This window comes from Mastacembelus armatus, chromosome 22, assembly GCF_900324485.2.
Source record: "Mastacembelus armatus chromosome 22, fMasArm1.2, whole genome shotgun sequence".
NCBI classification, from domain to species: Eukaryota; Metazoa; Chordata; class Actinopteri; order Synbranchiformes; family Mastacembelidae; genus Mastacembelus; species Mastacembelus armatus.
Window position 1 is genome coordinate 10,942,662 of NC_046654.1, and position 21,723 is coordinate 10,964,384.

A 21,723-nucleotide genomic window follows, 5' to 3' on the forward strand; every position below is an offset into this window, starting at 1 on the left:
ACACAGTGCCCCTTATATGAACTCAGCTGGATTAAATTTTGAGGCAAAAAAGAAAGAAAAAAAAAAAGCAGAAAAATAAAACCCACCGTGGCCAATCTATTTGGAAAGCAGAGTATATGTCTGATGTGTCACATAACCTTTACCTTCCTCCCTGCCACCGCAAGCTTACCTCGGCTTTTCCTGCTGCGTGTCCAGATTCATTTGCCTGAGGTGGGCTTATTTTGAAGAGCAAAAACCATCTTTTGATGCTATGCCACAAGCTTCCCTAACCCTGAATACCACTGAATCATTATTGGCGACAGTCAATAAACAGAAGACAATACTAATGTGAATATTGGTCACAAAGAGTGATTAGTCTCTTGCTCATTGCTGTTTCCTTCAGTGTGGCTTCATGTGTTATATATCAAAATGACGTAATAATAGGGAACGGCCACAGTTGGAACTGTCCTGATAGGCTTTCAGCTCCATCACTGTCTCCTTATGAAAAAAACCTTGGAGACAGATAATGACCGTAATATTTATAAATGAGCCAAAGCAAGACAGATGTAAAATCAAGGCTCACTTGAATTAAAAGGTCTCCTGGCACCTTTGCTTGAGAAAGGACATCTAGATTTCATCCTCACCTATGGGGGGAGTGACAGTGAGGAAGGAGGCGAGGAGAACAGAGAGAGAGGAGAAGCTGTGTTTATCTGCTGCTGCTTTCACTGCTTCACTTTGGCCTGCTGTCAATGATGGGTCCAACCCTCTTTTCAGGCTTTGTCAAATTAACAAGAGAAATTCCTCTGCCCAGGAGAATCATTAGCTGGCGCACCCATTCACTTGTTTGTGCAAATTTGTCTCTGTTCTTCAGGTCAGCTATACAGCTCTTTGGGTATCCCCTTTCTCTGGCTAATTACCATGTTGACCACATTTGCTATCCTTGACATTTCCTTTCTGTGATTCTCCTTTTTCCCCCTCTGCAGACAAGATAAGGCTGCTCTGGCCATTCATGCAGGGATCAGATCACTGGGTCTGATATCAGGCTGCTTTATGCCCCCGACCCCCCCCTCCCCTCCACAGTGAGTCAGCCTTGCACTCCTGCTTATTAGCAGGCCAGTGAATGGAAATGGGAATACTGGGTTCCAGCCAACCTCAATACTATACAGTGGCAATGACAACAGCATAATGAGTTAGGCTCACTTGCTGCAGGAGGCATTCAAAGTCTTCACAGGAATTTGTGGGATTTCTCGAGTGGCTATAAGCACAAAACACCGTGTGCTGTGTGCTGGAGATATTGCCAAGCCCAACATGCCATATCAGCAGATGGTCATGATTGATTGTGCTAGAAGTATGTTGGTCTATCAGGTGAGGTGCTATGTTTTTGACTCTAAAGACAATCAATAGGAAAACTCCCCAGAGCTAAAATCAGTACACACAGTCTTATTGATGGGCTGCCCTTGACACGATCAAACAGCCCTGTGCCCCAAAGGTGTGTATGTGTGTGGGAGGGGGGGGGGTAACATAAATCTAGTGTAGGAGAAACACAGACCTAGATCAGTTAAAGCAAGAGCACCAGACTAATTTTCAGACTCGGCACTTCAGGCAGACATTGCTGCCTGGTTTGCTCTTTGGCAAATGAGGGCAGGATTAAAACAAACCATCTCTGTGCTGGCCTCTATATGGTCATGTTCCTGGGTTACTCACAGCCTGACCCAATCGCTGCTAAGCTTCAGTGGTGATTAAGCGACTATGACATCAGACCGTGAGCACACACTTTCATATGGTACACAGACAAGAGGAGTTGATGTCATACCCTGCCAACCAGCCCTGGAAGCAAGAAGGCCCACCCAGACAAGATTTACTAGCAAGGTCAGGATGCTGATCATTAAGTATGAGACAAATGCCTCCACACCATAAAACACTTTTTCTCAGAGTCATCCACTATAGCTGTATCTCAGTGGGTCAGAGGAGACTGTATGCTGTGGGTGTCAGCAGTCCCAGATGTATGGGCGTTCATGTATAAATATATGCATTGCCCCAGCATTTAAAGCTGAGGGGCTCACAGAGGGTGGGCTCTAAAAATAACCAAAGAAATATGACAATTCAGGCTACCTGAGACGTAATATTAGGCACACGGGAACAATAACTGAGGAACAGGCAGTTGAATGCATGACAAAGCTGATCCAAACCTCCTGTGTGGTGCTGCGGTTTAGTCTGGTAATGAGCCTGTCTTCATTCCAAAGTCTCCCAGCAGTCATGGGACCACCGCTATAAACATTAATTTAGCTTTTCTCACTTCCTTTCCCTCTATCCTAAATCACCCCAAACAACTAATGCCTCAGGCAGAAACATCCTGAACACAGTGATTAATCTTGAGGTTCAACAAATGTAAAAATCTAAAAATGTAATTTTACATTTTACAAAAAGCAAAACGAGTTATTCCCTCACCATGTTGTGTCGTTACCTCGTCATTCAGTTTAGCCAAAACCAAAACCCAGATCTTTCCTTTAATTTTGAAAAACATGCTTCCTCTCTTCTTTGGCCATCCAGAAAACATTCAAATGGAAGCGAAAACTAAAAGCCTTCTGCCTGTCAGGTAAATCTTATCAATCCAAAGCTCTGAAGCTTTGAACTGACTTCCAGCTTGCTTCCTCCTGCTCGGCTGTTTTAATGTTAGTCTGAGGGTAGCACTCCTCTCTCCTGTGTCAGTTTACACAGCAGCAGTTTGCAGGAAGTGGCCAAACACCTCCAGGCTAGGATTTATAGACTTTCTATAAATCCTCAGAAATAGATAAACAGATCTCAGCTAAACTAGACAGCAATGAATGTGATGCCCAGTTAGCCAAGCGATATCCTGCCTGGCACATTCCAAACACACCGGACCAAGGCCTTTTAGAAAAGCTCTTTGTTCCAACAAGGTGTTCAGCAAACCTTTTGTTCCTGCAGTGTCTGGCCTTGGACACAGAACACTAAATGTGGCATCACTTGTGTGCCCAAGGCTGCGCATGCATCCTCACTGCGCCAATCCCCGCCAATTAGGGAAGGCCACATGCATTCATGTAACATGAATGACAATGTGTTGTCAACAAAAAACCTTATGCAACCAACTTTTCAAATTCATGTCATAATCCAGATTTAAAGGACTTGCCTCTTAGAGAAAAACATGTCGCTGTCCATAAATGAAATCTAAATTCTACCCCAGGTTTTGTAAACCTGCTCTGTCTCAGCCTCCTCAGGACTCTTTTGTAATTGTGTGTGGACTGAGGTGGAAAATGAGGGATTAGGACATCCTCAGGAGAATAGCTTGAATAACAGGGGATCACTAGGAAAACAGGGGAAGAAAGAAAAGGAGTGCAAGTGGGGAACAGAGAAAAAACAGTGTTAAGGCAAGTGTGGCAATTGAAAATTAAAGAAAAAGTAGAGATCACTGAGATGGTATTGGAGGAAGAGCAGTAAGAGCAGGTGAAACAGAAAGAAATAAACAGTGACAGAGGGAGCATCAGGGTGTACAGCCAAGTCCTGTCTTCCAACAGTGGGCCTGGCTTTATGCCAGAGATGTGCTGTCCATGAGGAGGTGAATTATTTTCAGCCAGAAAGAAATAGGAAAAAATCACTGTTGGGGCTTTGCCACAGCCAGCTTGGAATTGCTTTATTCCCAAAGATGGGAATCCCCAGTCGGCCAAGAATAAATGGAACAGTTGGCGCCAAAAAGTGAAAAAAAAAAAAAAACTCATCAATATTCAAGAAAGCCTGGTTTGGTGCTGCAGTACATCAGTCTAAGCAACAGTGAATTTAAGCACTGGCTTGTATAAACACAGAGGTGAAAGCAACCTCTTTATTCATTTTACTCTGGTTTTGTTGTGAAATATCAAGTGAACTACCTTAAGCAGCTTTATCCTCTGTGGTTTTGGACATCAGATCAAGAAGAACAGACTCCTGCCAACATACATTTCCCAAAGGACTGTACAAAGAAGCTGTTCTGAGCCTGTGCCATGGTTAACTCCCTAATGGAAGATAATGTTGGCGCAGTAACACTTCACAGGAGTGTGACTGCCTTCTGGTGTTTTTGTGTTTGATGCCCTACCCAAAAAGCATTGTGTCTCTGGGCACGCTGCACCCATCCACTTGGTCACATCCCCACCTATTCCTCCATCCCCACAGTGAAAGGCCTGTTAGGACCTTAAGGAGGGCCTAAGACAAGCAAAGAAAGCAAATGTAGGCTAACAGTCCGGGGCTTTAATTCTATTTACAGTTCATTTTATTGTTCTTGGCATCCAGGATCACAACTTAATATTCCCTTAACTACCCTCAACATTAGGCTGTGGAGATGTGAACACAGCACAGGGCATTAGCTCTGCAGGATCCATTTGTCAGTCAGTGAGATAAAGGGGCCAATTTAAGGCCCCTTGAGGAAATAATTGGAATTATCTGTGATAAGAGTCTTTAAACAAAAAAACTCCAGCAACTGACCCCAACCTGTTTACGAGATGCTTCCAGAAAACGGCTGCACTGGATGTGAGTGAGTGAAAACATTAAGCTATTATGTAAAAATTGGTTCAGGCAGCAAAAACAAAAGTCTTGGAAGAAAATGGACTTTTCAGCTGATAGTTGACAGATGATAATGAAGACATGTTCCTCCCTGCTCTGCAGACTGTAGCCTCCCTACCCCTGGCACTGCTGACAAAGATTAACAGCTGCTTTTCACTGCATTGTCACTTTGCTCCTCAGACGCCGCTCCAGGTATTCTGCAGTGCTCTTCTCCATGACTTCAGAGAACCTGGAATAGCTTCACACTTACAGTACACATGTTGAACTGCGATTCACCCACCATCCCACCCACGTCTTCCCTTAAAAACCTCAGACAGGCTTTTCTCCTCAGGGCAGGCAGGGAAGATGTCTTGGCACTCACATTGAGTCATCACTGACTGAGTGATGTTTCCTGTCTCAGAAGCCGCTTCCGCACACAATGCATTGGATATAGAAAAGACAAATGATGACTACTAATGACGCAGGATGGCTCCCGATCAAATATAACGTCCTCTCAGATTGATACATAACAACATATCGGAATGAAGAATAACTTAAAAGCATGATGAGTGTGGAAGAGACAGACAAGGAGAATGTCAGCATACTTCTGCTCCACTTCTCTGCTTCATTAATCACTTGCTGCTAGGGTAAGAAACCTAGCGATTATTTATTTGCTCTTCTCCACACCGAGGCTATCACAACAAACAGGCCCGCAGGCTGCTGAGAACATTTTGATTAATCAGAGGGCTGTCCACAGAGACAGGACACAGGGGGAGGGGAGTTCTAAACACGTGTTTCTTAATCTTTCATCTGTATCTGAGTCAATAGGCAAACCAGCAAAACGTAGAAGGGGTCCAAGTCAGGTGAAATGAGCTGTACTGTCAATGAGATGGCAGTGATAGCAGTTGTAAGAGCAGCAGATGAAGTGAAATGTCTTTAGATGGAAGAAATAAATAATAATTTGGAGCAGGCAGATCAATAAAGGCATTACAGACTTATACAGAAAGAAGAATCCTGATTTAATCACATAGGAAATTGTGTCCCTGAGAACAGCCGCTAAGATGTTGGTGACTACAACCACATTATTCAAGCTAAGCAGTCTTTCCCGTATCACACGCTCATAAGCCAACCACAGAAACACACACAGAAACAGTCAATGGACCACATAGATCCAGTTGAGGTAATGGGATCTTTAACACACGGCATCTGGCTCTCACATGCTGGGTCATGAACTGATTACAGGCTATAATCCTTTCCATTCAAGACTATGTGCATGCAGAAAACATCAGCAGCAACACAGAGGAGTAAGTCCTCCGTGTTACTTTTGGTTTGATTTTGCACGTACCCTGCACAAGCTGCTGGCTTATTCTATATATGACTCAAGAGGAGGTCAAGGGTATAATATCCTACTCAGTAACTCTTAATTGTCTCTAATTCTCCACTAAGAATTACATTATAGGCCAAAGATAATCTGGTATGTATACTAAAAGTGCTATTATGATTTCCCTGCATCTTAATGTGGCTGATTATGTATTCATACCGCTTTACAGGGAAGCCAAAGTTTAATTTTGCAAATTTGCAGATAATAAACTCAGCCAGCAATATACAATATGTTTCATCAGTCCCATAATTCCATGTTTTAATTCCCCACAGTTGCCATTTGCCACTCTGAGCAATTTTAAACTCACAACCCAGCTATCTTTCAACAGAGATTAAAAAAAGGAGACAGTGCGATCATGGTTAAATGGTTCAGCTGTGGAGGCTGTGGGTGTTGAGGTAAACACTAAACCACCTGTCCTGACAATGGTCTTATCCTCAGTGGTAATCTGATCTCCATCAGTAAAAAACTAGGCCCTTCCCATTGGCAAACAGGATTATGGGGGGTGCTGTATTATGTATGTTTCAGAAAAAAATAAAGCACCATCATTTAGGGAAATCAACTTACTACCACTAATTAGGCAGCTATTAGTTATTCATGATGGATAGAGGGCCACAGCATGGCTAAGCACTGAGGAGCAGTGATCCCTGACAAGCCCCACCAGGAGTCATCTTTCTTTCTGTGGATTGTAAGACATAAAGTCAGCTCATGGGAGCAGAGACTGTGGGCTCTATTCTGCATCTTCACACAATAGGTCATAAAATTCCTCAACGCATATTCTCTGCCACCAGCTATTGCAATTCGTTCTTTCTTATTCCACCACATTCTCACACTGTGTCTCAATAACAATGCAGAAGTGACTGCGGTTGTAATGACAAAGATAATAGACTCCATTTGCATGACACCTTTCACTGAAGGGCACGCACTAAAGAGGTTTAGATGGTATCCCTCAGCCCCCACAGGCGTGATGAATAATAACCATTCAACAGGCTGGGGGTTAGGGAATTTTGCCGAGTTGAGCACGATAAGTAAACGCTAATGTAGTGATCATGAAGCCCCGTGGGCAACTGTGTGTCGTTATACAGTTAAATGGAGAATGCTTGACGTGGGCAGGAAAGCGGAGTTGGAAATGGATTGATGCTGAGGTCATGACCTCTCCTGCCCACATTCAACTAGTCACACCAACTTTGCCATTTTGATCATACCAACATACTGGGAGACAAAGGCAGCCACTTTTAGGTGACAACAGTACAGGACTGAGGACTGTGCTCCGTTTCCTCTCATTTAACCAGATGTGAAAGGAATCTGTCAGAGGAGCCTCCCAAGCCCTCACAGGGCCTTTAGTACACGTGGACCCAGGGTGAGCGCACAGGCCTGAGTCATCGCTTCAGCCCTTTGTTTGTCAGCCCGACACCCCACCTCCCCCTCCCCTCCACTGACCCCCTGCAGGCTATGTGAGTGGGCCAGACAGACTTCCTGACTCAGGGATTTATTTGGGGGAGCAGGGGAAAGGGCACCCAGTTAACCCTCATGTAGGCTGCAACAAACCCTCTGCTTTCTCCTTCTGTATCACTGGAGCTGTTTGCCATTCATGATGACAGGCACAAGTGATTCTATGCTGCATGTCACAATAGTCCCCATCACCCTAGTGCTGCAGGGGACACACTATCACACCATGTTAACATATCCCAGTGAAGGGGACAGACACCCAGAATACGGCATGGCAATGCGCTATGAGTATTTCAGCAGTGCACAGATTATGTGAAGGGTAACACAGAATCTAAAGCAGAATTTCTCATACAATATTCAGTATGCACTCCTGTGTAGCATGCAATATACGTAATGCAATGCAAGTGTCACTCTTGTTCTGTGTGAGCAGTGTGTTTGCAAGCCAACATTCAACACAGTAAAGATTATATCTGTACCTTTATATCAGAAAACAATGTTAACTGAGAACCACAGAGGATTATAAGTCAGAAAGAGGCAGCATTTCGTTGTTTGAGGGTGGATGAGAAGGTGCATGAGGGTAATGGGACGCATCTACCTGCTGTAGATTTCCGAGGCTGCAAAGTCAGGTTGGATCTCCATCAACACCTCAGCCCTGACGATGCCTGACAGGCCTCAGGTGAATTGACACCTGGGTTTATCTGCAGGCTGCAGCCCCTTCACGGCCTCAGCTGGTGCTGCCACTGAGTCTACCACTGCATAGAGGCAGCCATTAGTCCCATCAGCCTGATTATGGCAGGAAAATACCAGCTGGTGTTTTATACAACAGTAAACAAAGACAAATACCACAGAGCAGCTCAACCATCCCAGCTACCACCCACTCAATACCTCTGATGAGCCATTCGCTGCCCTGGGCATGTGTTGCTCAGATCCAACAGATTGATATGAATCAATTTTCATTTGTCAGGCTCTGGAGGTAGATGCAGTATTAAGGTTTAGGCTCCACTGTGGCTCTTCTCCTCAAAATAGAGCCAACATTTCAGCAGTATGTTTTCTGCCATGCTATACATTCTCCTCACACTTTTACTTTGGTAGAGGAATCCATCTCACTGTTGCTTGACAACAAAACCATTACCCTCTCACCTCCAGGGAGCAGACAGTCCAACTCCGCCTGCACAAGGCTACACATTCCGCAGAGCAGAAAGAAAACTAAAGCAAGAGCCAGACACACACACACACACACACAGAGAGAGAGAAAGAGAGAGAGAACATGCATACACGCTACAGCACAAACTCCCACAAGAAGAAAATCACACATACAAGTCAGTTCAGTGTTGTCTGTGTACACTACAACTCACTTGAGTCCCATGGTAGTGAATCCAATAGTCTTCCCTACAGGCACAGACCTCCTGCCCCTGATGTTGTTGGAATGGAGCACACCTTCTGAATGACAACATTTACAAGCACATTTGTCCCAGGCAGCTTCATCCCACTCTGATTCTTTATCCCTCTGCCATGTGGGTCAGATCCAGTGTGTTCAGCAGACCCCTCTGTTCCACATAATCTGTCCTGCCTATTTAGTCAGTGGCACAGATCCCTGATGTCAATCACACCAGGGTCGACCAAACATAGCTGTGCTGTGCTTTGTCTGCCTCGAGCCCCTCTGTAAGCATCATCCCTACAATGAAAGACATTAGAACTGCCGAATTTCCCACATTAACACATGCAAAGCATCACTGCCTCCTGTACAAACAAACAGGATGGAGTTTCTCATGGAAACTTTATAAACAATCACAGTAGGCACATGATTGGGTAGTGGAGTTCAGCAGCTCATCCAAGGTGTTATTCAGAACGAGAACAAGCACTTGTGATCTTTCAGTGCTTCCACTTTGCAGCACACAGGACATTATTATTGAGGAGATGCTCGTTCCACCCTCTAGCTAAATTATAGTCCAGTGGAGTACAGTGCTATTTCAACTTCCTGATTTACAATCTCCATTTTTGAAAGAAAAATCAGTCACATTTTATTCCCACAAGCTAATGAGTTGTTTCTATGGTTACTCGGAGCAGAGTGGGGATGAAGGGCAGAGTGAGCCTTGCTGACACAAAGGCAGGGGCTTGTGTGTGCAGGAGAATCAAGGCTAAATGATCCCGCTGCCACAATTACAGGAGGTTTCCTTCTGTACAATCACAGTCACAAACATTCACCTGGGCAGCAGCTGTAGGGTGGTGATGGACAACCATAAAACAACTTCCTCCTGACACTCCTCCAGGGCTGCATTCCAGCAAACAGCTGTCTGCCCTGCCCCTGCACACCTACCCGCCAGCCTGTGTGCCACCTCCGAAGGCTAAATCCTGAACCTTCTACCGATTTGTAGTGTCTTCTTTACTCTACTGTTCAGTCCCTCCATGCATTTTTAGAATATAATTTAGTGTGTTTGCAAAGTGGCAAATGGACTAGTGCCCCTTCAAACAAACAAACAAGGGAGCAACAACAGAGCGAGAAAACTGTCTCATGCAGACATGAGCACACGGAGCAAAGTAGACTGTAAGCTGAGCAGTCGACTCCTCTCAGCAGTGTGCAGAAAAATCCATGGGCCTGATGGGTAATAAACACACCGTCACAATCTGCAGGTCTTAGTGGAGCAGGAAGATGGGTAGAAGGACCTGTGAGGGGACCAGTTATCTGGACTGTCTAGCCCCTGCTTTGCGCTCTGCATGTGTTCATTACAAAACGCTGTGTCAATACACTAATCATATGCTAAGTCACAAGGCAATCAGCGCTTAACGTCCTAGTCAGCTGAACGCACCGCACTAAATTCATTACCCACACCCCTAGTAATACAATGATGTAGCCTACAAACATCACACATAATGACATGCACACATGCACACACACGCATCACCCGGTCAGAGGTTGACCTTTGACTCTTCCTGTCTCCATGTGACTGTATAGTCAGTCTAATTGCCAGTTGCTCATTATTGACCCAGGGTCATCTTTGTCACAGGCTACTTTACACAATTACCAGGAGACAGGAAACAGGATGAAAGAATGATTTAAAGTAAAATTTCAAAAATACTCTCAATGACACATTTCTTGTATGATAAAAGACATTTTCTGATTTTTGAAAATAAATGCATCACAAAATATTCATAGCTTTTTGGACTATGGAAAAATTCTTCCGCATACAACAACACAGAGACTGAAAGCACTTTGAGTATATCTCACATTTATCTAGACAGCCCGGCAGGTATATAAACAACTTAGCAATTTGTTCCCTTGAATTAATAACTACAGCTTTCAAATTGATTATTTGCACTCCCTGGTGAAGAATGTCTCCACACAAATTATATCAGCAATCTGTTATCCTGTAAAGAAAGCTTCAAGGATGTCAACATAGCGAAATATGTTCTGTGTATACTGACTGAATATATTAACAGTCAGAGTCTGAGAAAAATAAAAAAGTAATTTGTTGCTTTTGCCACTGTCTAACCAACCAAAACAACTTTTAAGTGCAGTTCTGCCACCGTGACATTATTAGCCTATTTTAAAAGAATGAAAATATGTAATTTAGGGGCACAGTGAGGTAATTCCAAAGCACATAAAGTGAATCTGATGGAACATATTACTGTCTCATGCACAGTTTGTGTCAAAAATGTGACTCAGACCTGTTGGGGTTATCAAATCGTCATTTGTACTAAAATGATTTTTCAACCTTGCAGACATCTTAAATGAAACAAATGAAATGCTTGCCGTGAACCAGCTGAATGGTTGACTTAATTTTCCAATGAAAAATCACTTTTGTTCATCATGCATTTCTTTTCTCCCAGCAGCAGACAAGCTGGAGGAGCTAGACTTCAGCTAATTGCATTCTAATTAAAATTTCATTTCTGACTAGAACAGTGTTAGTGAATGTCAGACAAGTGTCTAAGGAGCCTTCTCCACTCCATCGGGGGAAGAAACTGCTGTTTGGTTATTCTGCTCCTATATCTGAGGCTCTCAGGATTTCCACATGCACTCCACTAATTGTATCTTTTGAGAACAAAAGGGAATACTAATCAGATATGAGTTTTCAATCAAGTCAAAACCATGAAGGACACTAATTTCATCATTTTGTTTTTCTCCAACTGCAGCACTACTAGTGCAGCAAAAAAAAAAAAAAAAAGTAAAATCTGATCATTGATTCAATTATTGACTTTTGGGGACTTATATTTCAATCAGCAGAAATATAAAAAAATATCCTAACAACAACAGCAAAAGTAATAGCATGATGATGATGATAATCCTGTTGCAGGCAGCAGCTGCAGAGGGTCAGGAAGTGCGTGTGCTTCAAATCAAGCACAGTGCATCTCCACCACCCTTTTCTGTATCTGTGGAATGTGACGCTGTTCAAAGCCAGCCCATCATTATTGTGTTTCTCTGGGCCAAGTAAAACATCACATTCTTGGCAGCAAATTATCTTTGGGATGAAATAAAAGGTGGAACCTTTTTCTGTACTTCCACCTACACCCCGTCTGCCCCACCAGGACCTGCTACAGGGGAAAAAGCTTGAAGTCCACCTCCCTATTTTTCCCTGCGCGTAACCCACATGGACTGGCTAGACACGACTCTTTATCCTACTCTTTCTGAGCCCAGGTCCAAAGAAAACATGAGCACTAATAAATCAGTGTCAGGAATTAGACCTGTGTAGCAGAAGGCTCCACCTCCCTGTTATTCAGACCCACTGCTCTTGTGAGAGGAAGCAAGATGCACAGGAAATTGAATATTCAGTAAAGGATGTGGAATGTCCCCTTAGCCAAAAGAGAGGCCTTATGGTCGTTCTGATATACTCTGACCCTGTAAAAGCTGGCAACACAAAGTCCATTTGGGATGTTTCAAGCAAACCTAAGCTCTACACACTGATCCCCCATGGGATTCCTGTCACACTCTACAAGTCTCTTCACCTCCTGTGGTGCAGAGCTTCAATAGTCCTATGCATCATTCTTAGCCAGCTTCCCTTTCGCCAACATTCATTATGGAATAGCACTCCTCTGAGAGGAGAGGCAAGAAATGTATGCGCTGGCCAGCCTTCCAGGAAATCTGTCAATGACAATATAGCACATTGCACCAGCCATCCACCCTTCTGGAGAGGGTATAGTATTCTCCGGGGCACAACAACAACACCAGAAGCACGGAGTGCTAAAAAAGCCTCCCCCTGCCTGAGATACACAAGGACCAAATGATTTTACCAAAATAAGAGCACTACACTGTGACTGAGTATATGCAGCTGTCTGAGGCTTAAAAAAAAAATCAAAGGAGGTGTTTTAAATAAAAAAATAACTAAAGAAATTCCTACCAACAATGCTGAGCTCTAACCTAACCCCCTTCGTGAGACACTCCCTCTTCATATGGAATTATGTAATTCTATTATCCATTCATGGGCACTGATGCCTTTAAGTAAAGGTTCATTTATTCCCATGATGGTGCAAATCCCAAGGCATGCTATAATTCAACCATGGCTACAACAACATCTCCATAGAATAGATGCCCCTCATGGAAGTTAACACCATGAACCACGACCTTCAGCAGACATTCAAAGGCGAGCCTGTGCACATCTCCTCTTCAGCTGTCTTCATTTACACACACACACACACTCAAGCCTGAATACATGCAGGTGTATATGCAGACAAGCTCACAAAAAACACTAAACACTTCATTTAACACCACAGCAGCTCAATCGAACTGCCCAACGTTTTGACAGACAACCCTGGTGTGACGTGCTTACCTGATGAAGAAGGAGGCTGCTGCAGATGAGGAAGAAGAGGGGGATGTGGAGGTATTGGTGACAGGTGCTGGAAGTCCTGGTTGGCTGGAGCTCCTCAGTCGGCATGGCGTCAGCGTGCTGCTGCTGCTGGTCACGGTGTTGACTAGGGCCTCCGAAGCTGCGATATCCATGTCTGCATCCCACATCAAACCCTGAGCCTGTTGGCACACAGATGCACAGATAAGACCACAACCATCACTTACAGGTTTAACTGCTCCTGCCCACCTTCCTTCCACTCCATTTACTTCTCCTCTGCCACAGATGGACGTGCAGCTGCTGCAGTCAGCACCGGGTAGGGGGAGTCAGCAGTAACCACAGTGGAGAGCTCCTCACAAGAATGCTGCACCAATCCTTGATTCTGGTAACACTGTCAAGGTTGCTATGGCTATAGCCTACTGTAATTAAGTGATAACCCACATTTAATTAGTAGTTAAATCACCAGCGATTTACCTCATTGTGCTCCCAATTATGTCTATATGTCCATGGATAATTTGGCAGTTTACTCATCAGGAATGAGGAACATGTCATCCCGCAGGTTGAGTCAGACTAGTTTCAAAGGGAGTAAACAATCAACAATCATGTGAGGTGAGATTTGTTCCATAGCTTAAGATTTTATGAGCTATGTGAACTGTGTTTGCATGGGCACACCCAGCTCTGGGAGTTTTGTAATTGAAGGGCAGTAAACTGAGGTGAGATGCCTCTGTTACCTAGGGGTCTGTTAACAAATACCAACGCTACACTGGGTACACCACCATGTATGTGCTGCAGCAGGTCATCTGTATACATCAACACTGGGGTTAGATAAAGACAGTCAGGTTGTAACTGGCTTTTGAAAGAGCTTTTTGTTTTTCTGTGGCTGTTGTTTAAACATTATCAAAGGTGCACACATGAGAAAATAGCATGTTCACGTCATCTAGTATAACAAATTCTGCATTGGCACTGTGCACCGCATAAAGGTTATAGAAAATTATTATCTTGTATATGAAGATGATGATGGTTTTCACATTGCACAAAGGAACCATAAGGTGTCAATATGGAAAATATGTTCTGGTTCTTTGTTTTGGTTTAAGGTTGAAGTAAATAGTGGTATACCTGGAGCCTGCAGTGGCTCACTGATTGCTAATAGTCTAGCACAAGTGCAGGGTGCTTTTTATACAAGCTAAAAGCTAACTCAGCCTGCACTTTGGATGGAGGCACCAAAACACTCAAAAGGTTAATCCTAAGCGGAGCCGCTAGTTTATCCAATGATCAATAGCAGCTGACGAGAACCGGTTCTGTGGGTTTTTCAGCAGTGAAAATAAAATAAAGGTCAGAGTTTTCCTTAATACATTTATAACACTGACACATGAACATTGTGTAATCAGCAACGACCTTGAATTGAGCACAACACAGAGCTGCACCCTTAGTGCCATTTGACAGGATATGTATTATAAACACAGTTCAGGCCCTGTGCATATTTACCACCTCTGTGTTTTGCAAAGGATTCATGTTTGGCAACTAAAATAACATCCTTTACAGTCGTTTTTTATAAGGAATGTGGCCTTCCACCATCTGCCATTTGTCAGCACAAGCTGACAGCCCCACTATTTATATGCCAAGCCTGACATGTGAATGCTTTACGTCAAGATGTGAGGACATACTTGCATTCTGACATTCACAAGAGAGCCTTGGCTATTGCTCTGCAGAGTGCCACCACTGTAAGCTCAACATGCAGTAAAATGTGTTGCTTTGTTAAAACGTAGTTGCATTATCTTTTCCAGAAAAGCTTCACTGACCATTTCAGAGTGGACCTGTTCGCAAGGAATTCCCATTAAAACTTTAGAGCTCGTTATCAGTTAAGAATCGACTTTTTTGCTCTTGAGGTCTGGTTTCGCTCCCCAGAGACTAAGAGATATCGAGCTGTGGAGTGTGAAGTTTTGACTTAAGAAATACACCATGGAAAAACTGGCTGCCAGCTGAAATGAGCCAAATACAGATCATCGTCCAACCGCCAGAGCAGAAAGCATCACACCATGCTGGTGTCAGTGACAGGTTAGGAACACCACCCATACCAGGGAAGTAGACCCCATTACACTTGGACATGAAAGAATACAGCACTTCTCATGCAGCCATACCGGAAGCTGATGTGCACCGCTCATAAAATCTGTCATCAACTGAACTGGTGTAGTGTTGTTTTAAAAAAAAGTGGGAGCGAATTATAAGAGCAAGGATGTGGTCTGCAGCCTTGGACCAGGACTGGTCCTGATTCTGGTTGAACGATCTTTCCCCCTGGTTGGGTAATTAGGCTGTGTCATATATGCTTGGCCATTTGCACTGAGAGTCAGTAATGAGCCGGCCTTCCACCCTTTAACCCCCAGGCCTCACTGAGCCCTTTGCCTCGTTTTGCCACTGGAAAGAAAAGACAGAATAGGGAGGAGGGAAAAGACAAAGCGAGAGAGATGTGAACATAATAGAAAGAGCAGGGTAGAAGATAGTGGAAGCAGCAAAAAGGGTTCATGGGAGTCCTTTCTGTAAAGTCAGAAGTCAGCAGAGTTTGCCAGCATCCTATTAGCCAGCCATCTTCCTCACAGACTGCCTTGTGACCCTTGATCCCAGCGGTCAACAAACGATTACTGCTGAGGTGAAATAGACCCTGTGTTAATTTGCCTGTCTGGTCTATCTGACCTCGGTAACCAACAGACACTAACTGAGGTGAACAATACTGGGCTCCTACAACTGAGAGAAGGACTAATATAAAACACCTTCATGTTTCAGGCGTCTTGACAGAAAATGTCCCCTGCCTTTAAGCAAATACCAGAGTAATTACACTACATTTTTTTATTTGTTTCCAAATTTGGCAGTAGTGAGAATTATCTTTTCCTTTCCTTCCTGTATCCTTTTATTCTCTTGTCATCACTGCTTTCTGTGGCACATTGCCATACAAGACCAGCTGCACCAAAGCAGCAGCAGCCAAGATTATCTGTTGGTCTTGCCATTGGTGGCAATGGAGCAGGCCGCTCCAGCAGGCAACCAGCGGGCCAATAACGGAAACGCTCATGGGTCAAGAGCACTTGGGTTTTGCAGATTAGCGCACATGTGGTTGTGGATTTTGTGGAGCAAAGGGGAAACGCAGATTTCAGATCAATTTCTTGTTTTGAATAGTAGAATTATACTCCTTGTAAATTTTTTTTGGATTGCTTGAAGTTCTTCATATATAATAACACCAGCCCTTACTGTAGCAATGTTAAATGTGCAAATTACCAAAGTTAGGTTTTTGCATTAGGGTGTAGAACAGAAACACTGTCTCACAAAAATGTCTTTGTGTGCAGCTACACTCATATAAACCAGTGTCAGCCAGTTCCAAACAGGGAGCCAGATAGTTTCAATTCCTATGACCACAAACATCATTCCAGATGTTAACCAGAGCCTTTCCCCAAATGGGAGATTCAAGGTGCCCTATAATGGACTGTGTGTGGGAGTGCCCCAGGCTCCCTGGTTCACATATTCTGAAGGATTTCTATTTTACACACACACAGTCCATCTCTGCTTCTTTGTCTGAAAAACACTACACGCTTTCCCCACAGAGAAACCAAGAGGGAATCGTGAATTAAACTTCTGCCTTTCGGCGTAGTGTAACTCCCAGTTCTCAAACGCTGGTGTGGGTTTTTGTCATTGACATGGATTTGGTTAATGAAAGAAACAAGCTTGAGAAAAAAAAAAAAAAAAAAAAAAACACCCCGTGTTTGAAACTTTATGTCCTGAAGGGACATGTCTCTGTCCACAGTAGGACCCAGACTCAGCTATGTGGCATTGAGCAACTCAACCCAGCACCAAGGGCCACTAATTGCCTTTGGACACACAGATGAAGAACACCAGTCAGCTGCTCCCTTCTCTGCCAGGCTCTTTGATTTGCCCTAGATTGCATACATGCAGTGAAAAGCTTTTGATGGCCTCCCATAAACTATCTCTACAGGCACTTGCTGACATTAAAGGAGGAGTGAAAATCTGTCTTCAGTTTTGAAGCAGAAAGAAAGGACTAACCCTGCCAAGACCCGTGCCAGACTGCGGTTATCAACACAGAACAGAAATGGCAACATTTACAGTTTATGAATCTGATGGGAAATATTAAAGTGCAAGGACTAGAGAGTGTCAGCTCAGGATGTTTTGGTCTGTTCGCTGAGTCTACCTGGTGTAGAATGTCACAGTGGTTTGTCAGTCAGATCTGAGACCACATGTCAGTGCAGGAAGAGGTGCATCAGGAAATATGGGACCTTAATCTGACATGCTAGAAGTCATTGTCCACACAGAGACATTTTACGGTCAAATGTAAATCTCAGTGTAAACTGCATCAATGTACAACACAATCATTCAAAGCCACACAATGTACAGCATTACTGATCATTATCTGTTATGGCACTTAAGGCAAAACGCAAGACCTTCCCAAATGTAATCACCTAACAAAGCATCGGCTAATGTTTATCTAACATAAGAGTTATGATGACACTGTTGGGTGGTCATTTTAAAATGCCCTTGAGGAGAGGTCAGCAGATTAGTGCTGCAATGACCTCTGACCTCAGGTCAGTCAAGCTCCTTGACTTCTGAGGAATGTGAGGTCAGAGCTCCTGTTGAGTTCGGTCTCTCTCTTCAGGACTTCATCTCTTCTAAAGGTCTGAACTGTGTCATATGTAGCGACAGGACCTGACCTGATGAGGACTGCAGCCTCGTGTGTAAAAAAATATCTGTTTCCAGGTATTTCAAGGTACATTTTTGTTAAATTAGGCTGGAATGTTTAGTATCATTTTTACCCAGAGAAAAATTCTAAATCCCCTAAAAACTAAAAGAGAGATGTATTCAGACCTTGGCATTCAATGCTTTTTGGTATTTGTCCCTATCATTCTACTGTGCACTGATGAACGTTGCTTTACAAGGAACTAAATTCATGAAATCTAATATAAAATTGAAAATAGACATGTACCGGTTTAGGCTGTGGGAGGAAGTTGTTGACCCTGGAGATGCTCCACGTGCCTTCAAGGTACTGCTGCGTCTGGATGGTGACAGAGCTCAGCGATCCAGTGAGCTGCCCTCCTGCCACTGTCACCTGGACACTGGTCTTAGGCCCTGAAGAGGCCGAGGTACTTTGTGCCAAGCCCAGCACCCTATGCCGCTCCCCTAAGGGCAGGACACTGTGGGTGACAGTTTGGCCTTTGGACAGTTGTTTAGCATGGACAGCGGATGATGACACAGTGAATCCCGAACGCTGTGGTAAAAAGGCTGCAGTGGGCAGGGCTGACATGTCTGAGCTGAAGGTGAGGATGGGCCCATTGAGCATCTGCACAGCTTCCTGTCTCAGCTGGTGGAAAGGAGTGGAGCACACCTGGCAACAGCTGAGGCCAGCTTCATGGCTCCCAGGTGTTTGGAGCTGCTCAAACAGAAACGTTGCATACCCAGGGTCCTGCAGAGAAAACACACACAAAAAAGAGGCTTTAATTCTGCTCACAGTATACCCACACACACACCACAATGTATGTAACATGGTCATCTCAAGCATATGTCAGTGTTTGCTCTTTTGAAAGGATTTCCTGTGTGTTTTTCACATTTTCCACGTGCGTCAGTGCTCTGCAACTCCTGTGGTCTCCGACTGCCCTCTGGGACCCTCACTCCCTGCCTTAAACATTTCCTTTTATTCTGGACGTTTGTTTGTTTAGACTGAGATGCTTCGACTGCATGCAATCTACGACTGATCAGGTCCACCGGGCATGTGCTCATTTCACAGTGTCTGCTGGGGATCTGAGACCAAGAAGCTAAACGTGAGGAGACAACTCTGAAATAAAGCTCAGAGGGATTAGTAGAGGATTTCACAGTCGTGTAAATAACAAGTGAAATGTGTCCTTTATTTATTTTGTGATGATTTTGAGAAGAAAAAGACCAAAAACAAAAATGAGCTATTTACTAGTCTTAGAGACACCATCTAGAAGAATTTTGTCTTTTCTTTTTGCCTCTAGGAAGGATCCCTGGGGTGTCTGTTTCTGCTTGGGAGGAATGGGGGGAATAAAATGACTGCTGAGGGGACTCTGGTGCCCAAAGCTGTGCAATTTGCATACGATGTATGTGATATACATAGGTGTCCCAGCATGAGAACATATGATAAACTGCCAAATGTGAAAATAATAATCTCCTCCAGGAAGACACACAGAGCTATCAGTGAACTATTCCAATCCTAAGTGAAGGTGAAACATAACTTTCTCTGTGCCTTACAGAAACAAACAACACACATAGACACACAGACATGCAAACACACAGACAAGACTGTCTCTTAAGAGGCATAAAGGGCCACTGGGCTTCTGCCCAGTGGAGTCGTGGCCAAAGGCAGGAGCCCACAGCCCGTATATAAATGTTTATGAGGCCTTTGCTCCGTGGAACCTCTGAGGTGATCAGGAGGAGTGAAGCCGCAGAGAAACAACAATCCACTGCTCTAATGCAGTGCCACTTAATACGGCTAACCCAATAGACCCGGAGACCACAGAGGCAGGTCAGGGGGCTCTAAATCTCCTTCCCATTAAAGCAGCTCAGTAGAAAGACATTTAAACGACTTTTCTCAGCACACATTAATAGCATGATTAGACAAACTTCCTACAGCCTCACTGAAAATGATGCACACGTATCCTCTGGACATTTCCCTTACTCTGTAAAATGGACAGAAAGGTGGTCCACTGAATTATACACACATTACTGATTGCTTTTACTACTTACTCCTGATTAGTATTGCTAGAAGAATACTCAAATTTTCCTTAGAGAAGTAATAAAGTCTATCTATCTATGTATCTATCTATTGATCGATCAATCTATCTATTTACCTATTAGACCCTGATGGATAAGCATGTTCTCCATATCGTCATTTCATTTAATGGGCGATCATGCATTGGACTGTGACCGGACTGGCCTGATATTAACTGAGCGGTCGTGGTTAATAATTTACTATATTGGCTACTTACTTACACATAGGCAGGCAGAGGCAGGATGCAAGCACAACTAAGAAATAAACCCAGAATGTAGCAGATCCAATAAATCCCACTGTGGCTGGAAACTCTGATAGGCTGATGACAGGCCGATGGTAGATTAAAAACAGTATGGTATCAACCGCACTAACCAGAGCAGATCAAAGTGACGGATGGGTTTAAATGTAAGACGTTCATAACAGAAATATCAGAGTTGAGACAGAGCTTTAAAAAAAAACGGAGAACTACTGCTGTTTGAACCTGACACATCAACAGTCTCTTAAGTTAAGCTCAGCCAAGATATTTATGTGCAAGACAGGACAGTTAGGCTGAAATGCAATGATGCAGTCTGACAAATCGAAGTGATATGTGAAATAGAACAAATGAAAACGCCTCTGTCAGCTATTTTCACTGCTTAGTCTTTCTTCCTAGACAGGAAATTGAAGCCAAGTCATAACCAGTCAACTCCAACCTTCCATCACCCCTCACCCTTTACCCTCCGACCACCTTAAACCCACTTCAGGGCATGGAGGAAATCAATATTTCTCTCTCTCTCTCTCTCTCTCTTCTCTCTCTTCTCTCTCTCTCTCTCTCTCTCTCCCTCGCCTCTCTCTCTCCCATCCTCTCCTCCTCTCTCCTCCCTCCTCCTCGCGCTTCTCCCTCTCTCCCTGTCTGTATAAGGAGAAAACGCATAATAAAGTAGACTAAGCAGTTACTGTTGAGCATTGCACATTTTTATTTGGCAGCTTTCACTTATCGGTCCATGGATGTGTGAGCACCCTGGAGCTGTAGGGACTATAGAATGAGCTGAAGGTTAGTCCCCCTATTTCAGCTTTTTAACCGAGTTCATATGCTACAGCAAAAATCATCCTGAGCTGAGGTGAACTGAGTTTTGCATCCCTGTCCCATCCTCATACGCCAGTCTGCAGAGCATTATCTCAGAGAGTGACACGCTTTGTGTGTCACAAAGCTGTTGCATGTCGGCGGAACAATGGAGCAGCAGAGTTGCAAGCAGAGGAATCAGCCTGGTGAAACAGTCTAGTGTAGGTACAGCAGAGAGGGGTGGAATACTAATTTATCATGAAAGATGTCATTACTATGCCAGTGACTTCTCAGAGAACACAATTATCACTAATAATAGAAATTTAAACAGCAGCTCAGAGCGTTTCAGCCAGGGAGGGCAGTCCTAATGGAAAACTGTTGTCTGTTTATGAGAACTAGACACTAAAAGCTGGTGAGAGTGCTGACAGAAAAATACACTGAGATAAGCGCTAACCAGTATCTGTTTTTTGTTGTTTTTTTTTTTCCTTGCTAATTGAGATGTCTAGACATATTCTATTGAATCTCAGAAAGATAAGGAAGTAGGCTGAACTATCTCGGTGGAGAATAGCGCACACTAATCCACTTACTGAGTCTGAAGGATTTTCATTCAACATCCTAGAAAAATGCTTGGCTTATCAAAAAAATTTTCACATGCACATTTTGCCACTTTGTCTTTTAGGAACAATAGCATCCTGCAAACGGGCCTCATGGTCCACAACACAAAGCTACACCGACCATTTCACCTAATATTCAAATGAACTGTGGAGGATTGGTTGGGCTGAAAGCCAGAATA

General features: G+C 43.8%; 1 protein-coding gene across 1 annotated transcript in view; it reads right to left on the reverse strand.

Annotated features, from left to right (window-relative positions):
- kif26ab (kinesin family member 26Ab) overlaps positions 1-21,723 on the reverse strand; it is a 58,320-nt gene that overhangs the window by 19,992 nt on the left and 16,605 nt on the right. Inside the window, exons 3-4 of the mRNA XM_026303215.2 lie at positions 18,089-18,565; positions 13,096-13,292 (exon numbers count right to left, since the gene is read on the reverse strand). Of these exons, the coding sequence (XP_026159000.1) occupies positions 13,096-13,292; positions 18,089-18,565 (674 nt within the window). The remainder of the gene's footprint in view (positions 1-13,095; positions 13,293-18,088; positions 18,566-21,723) is intronic.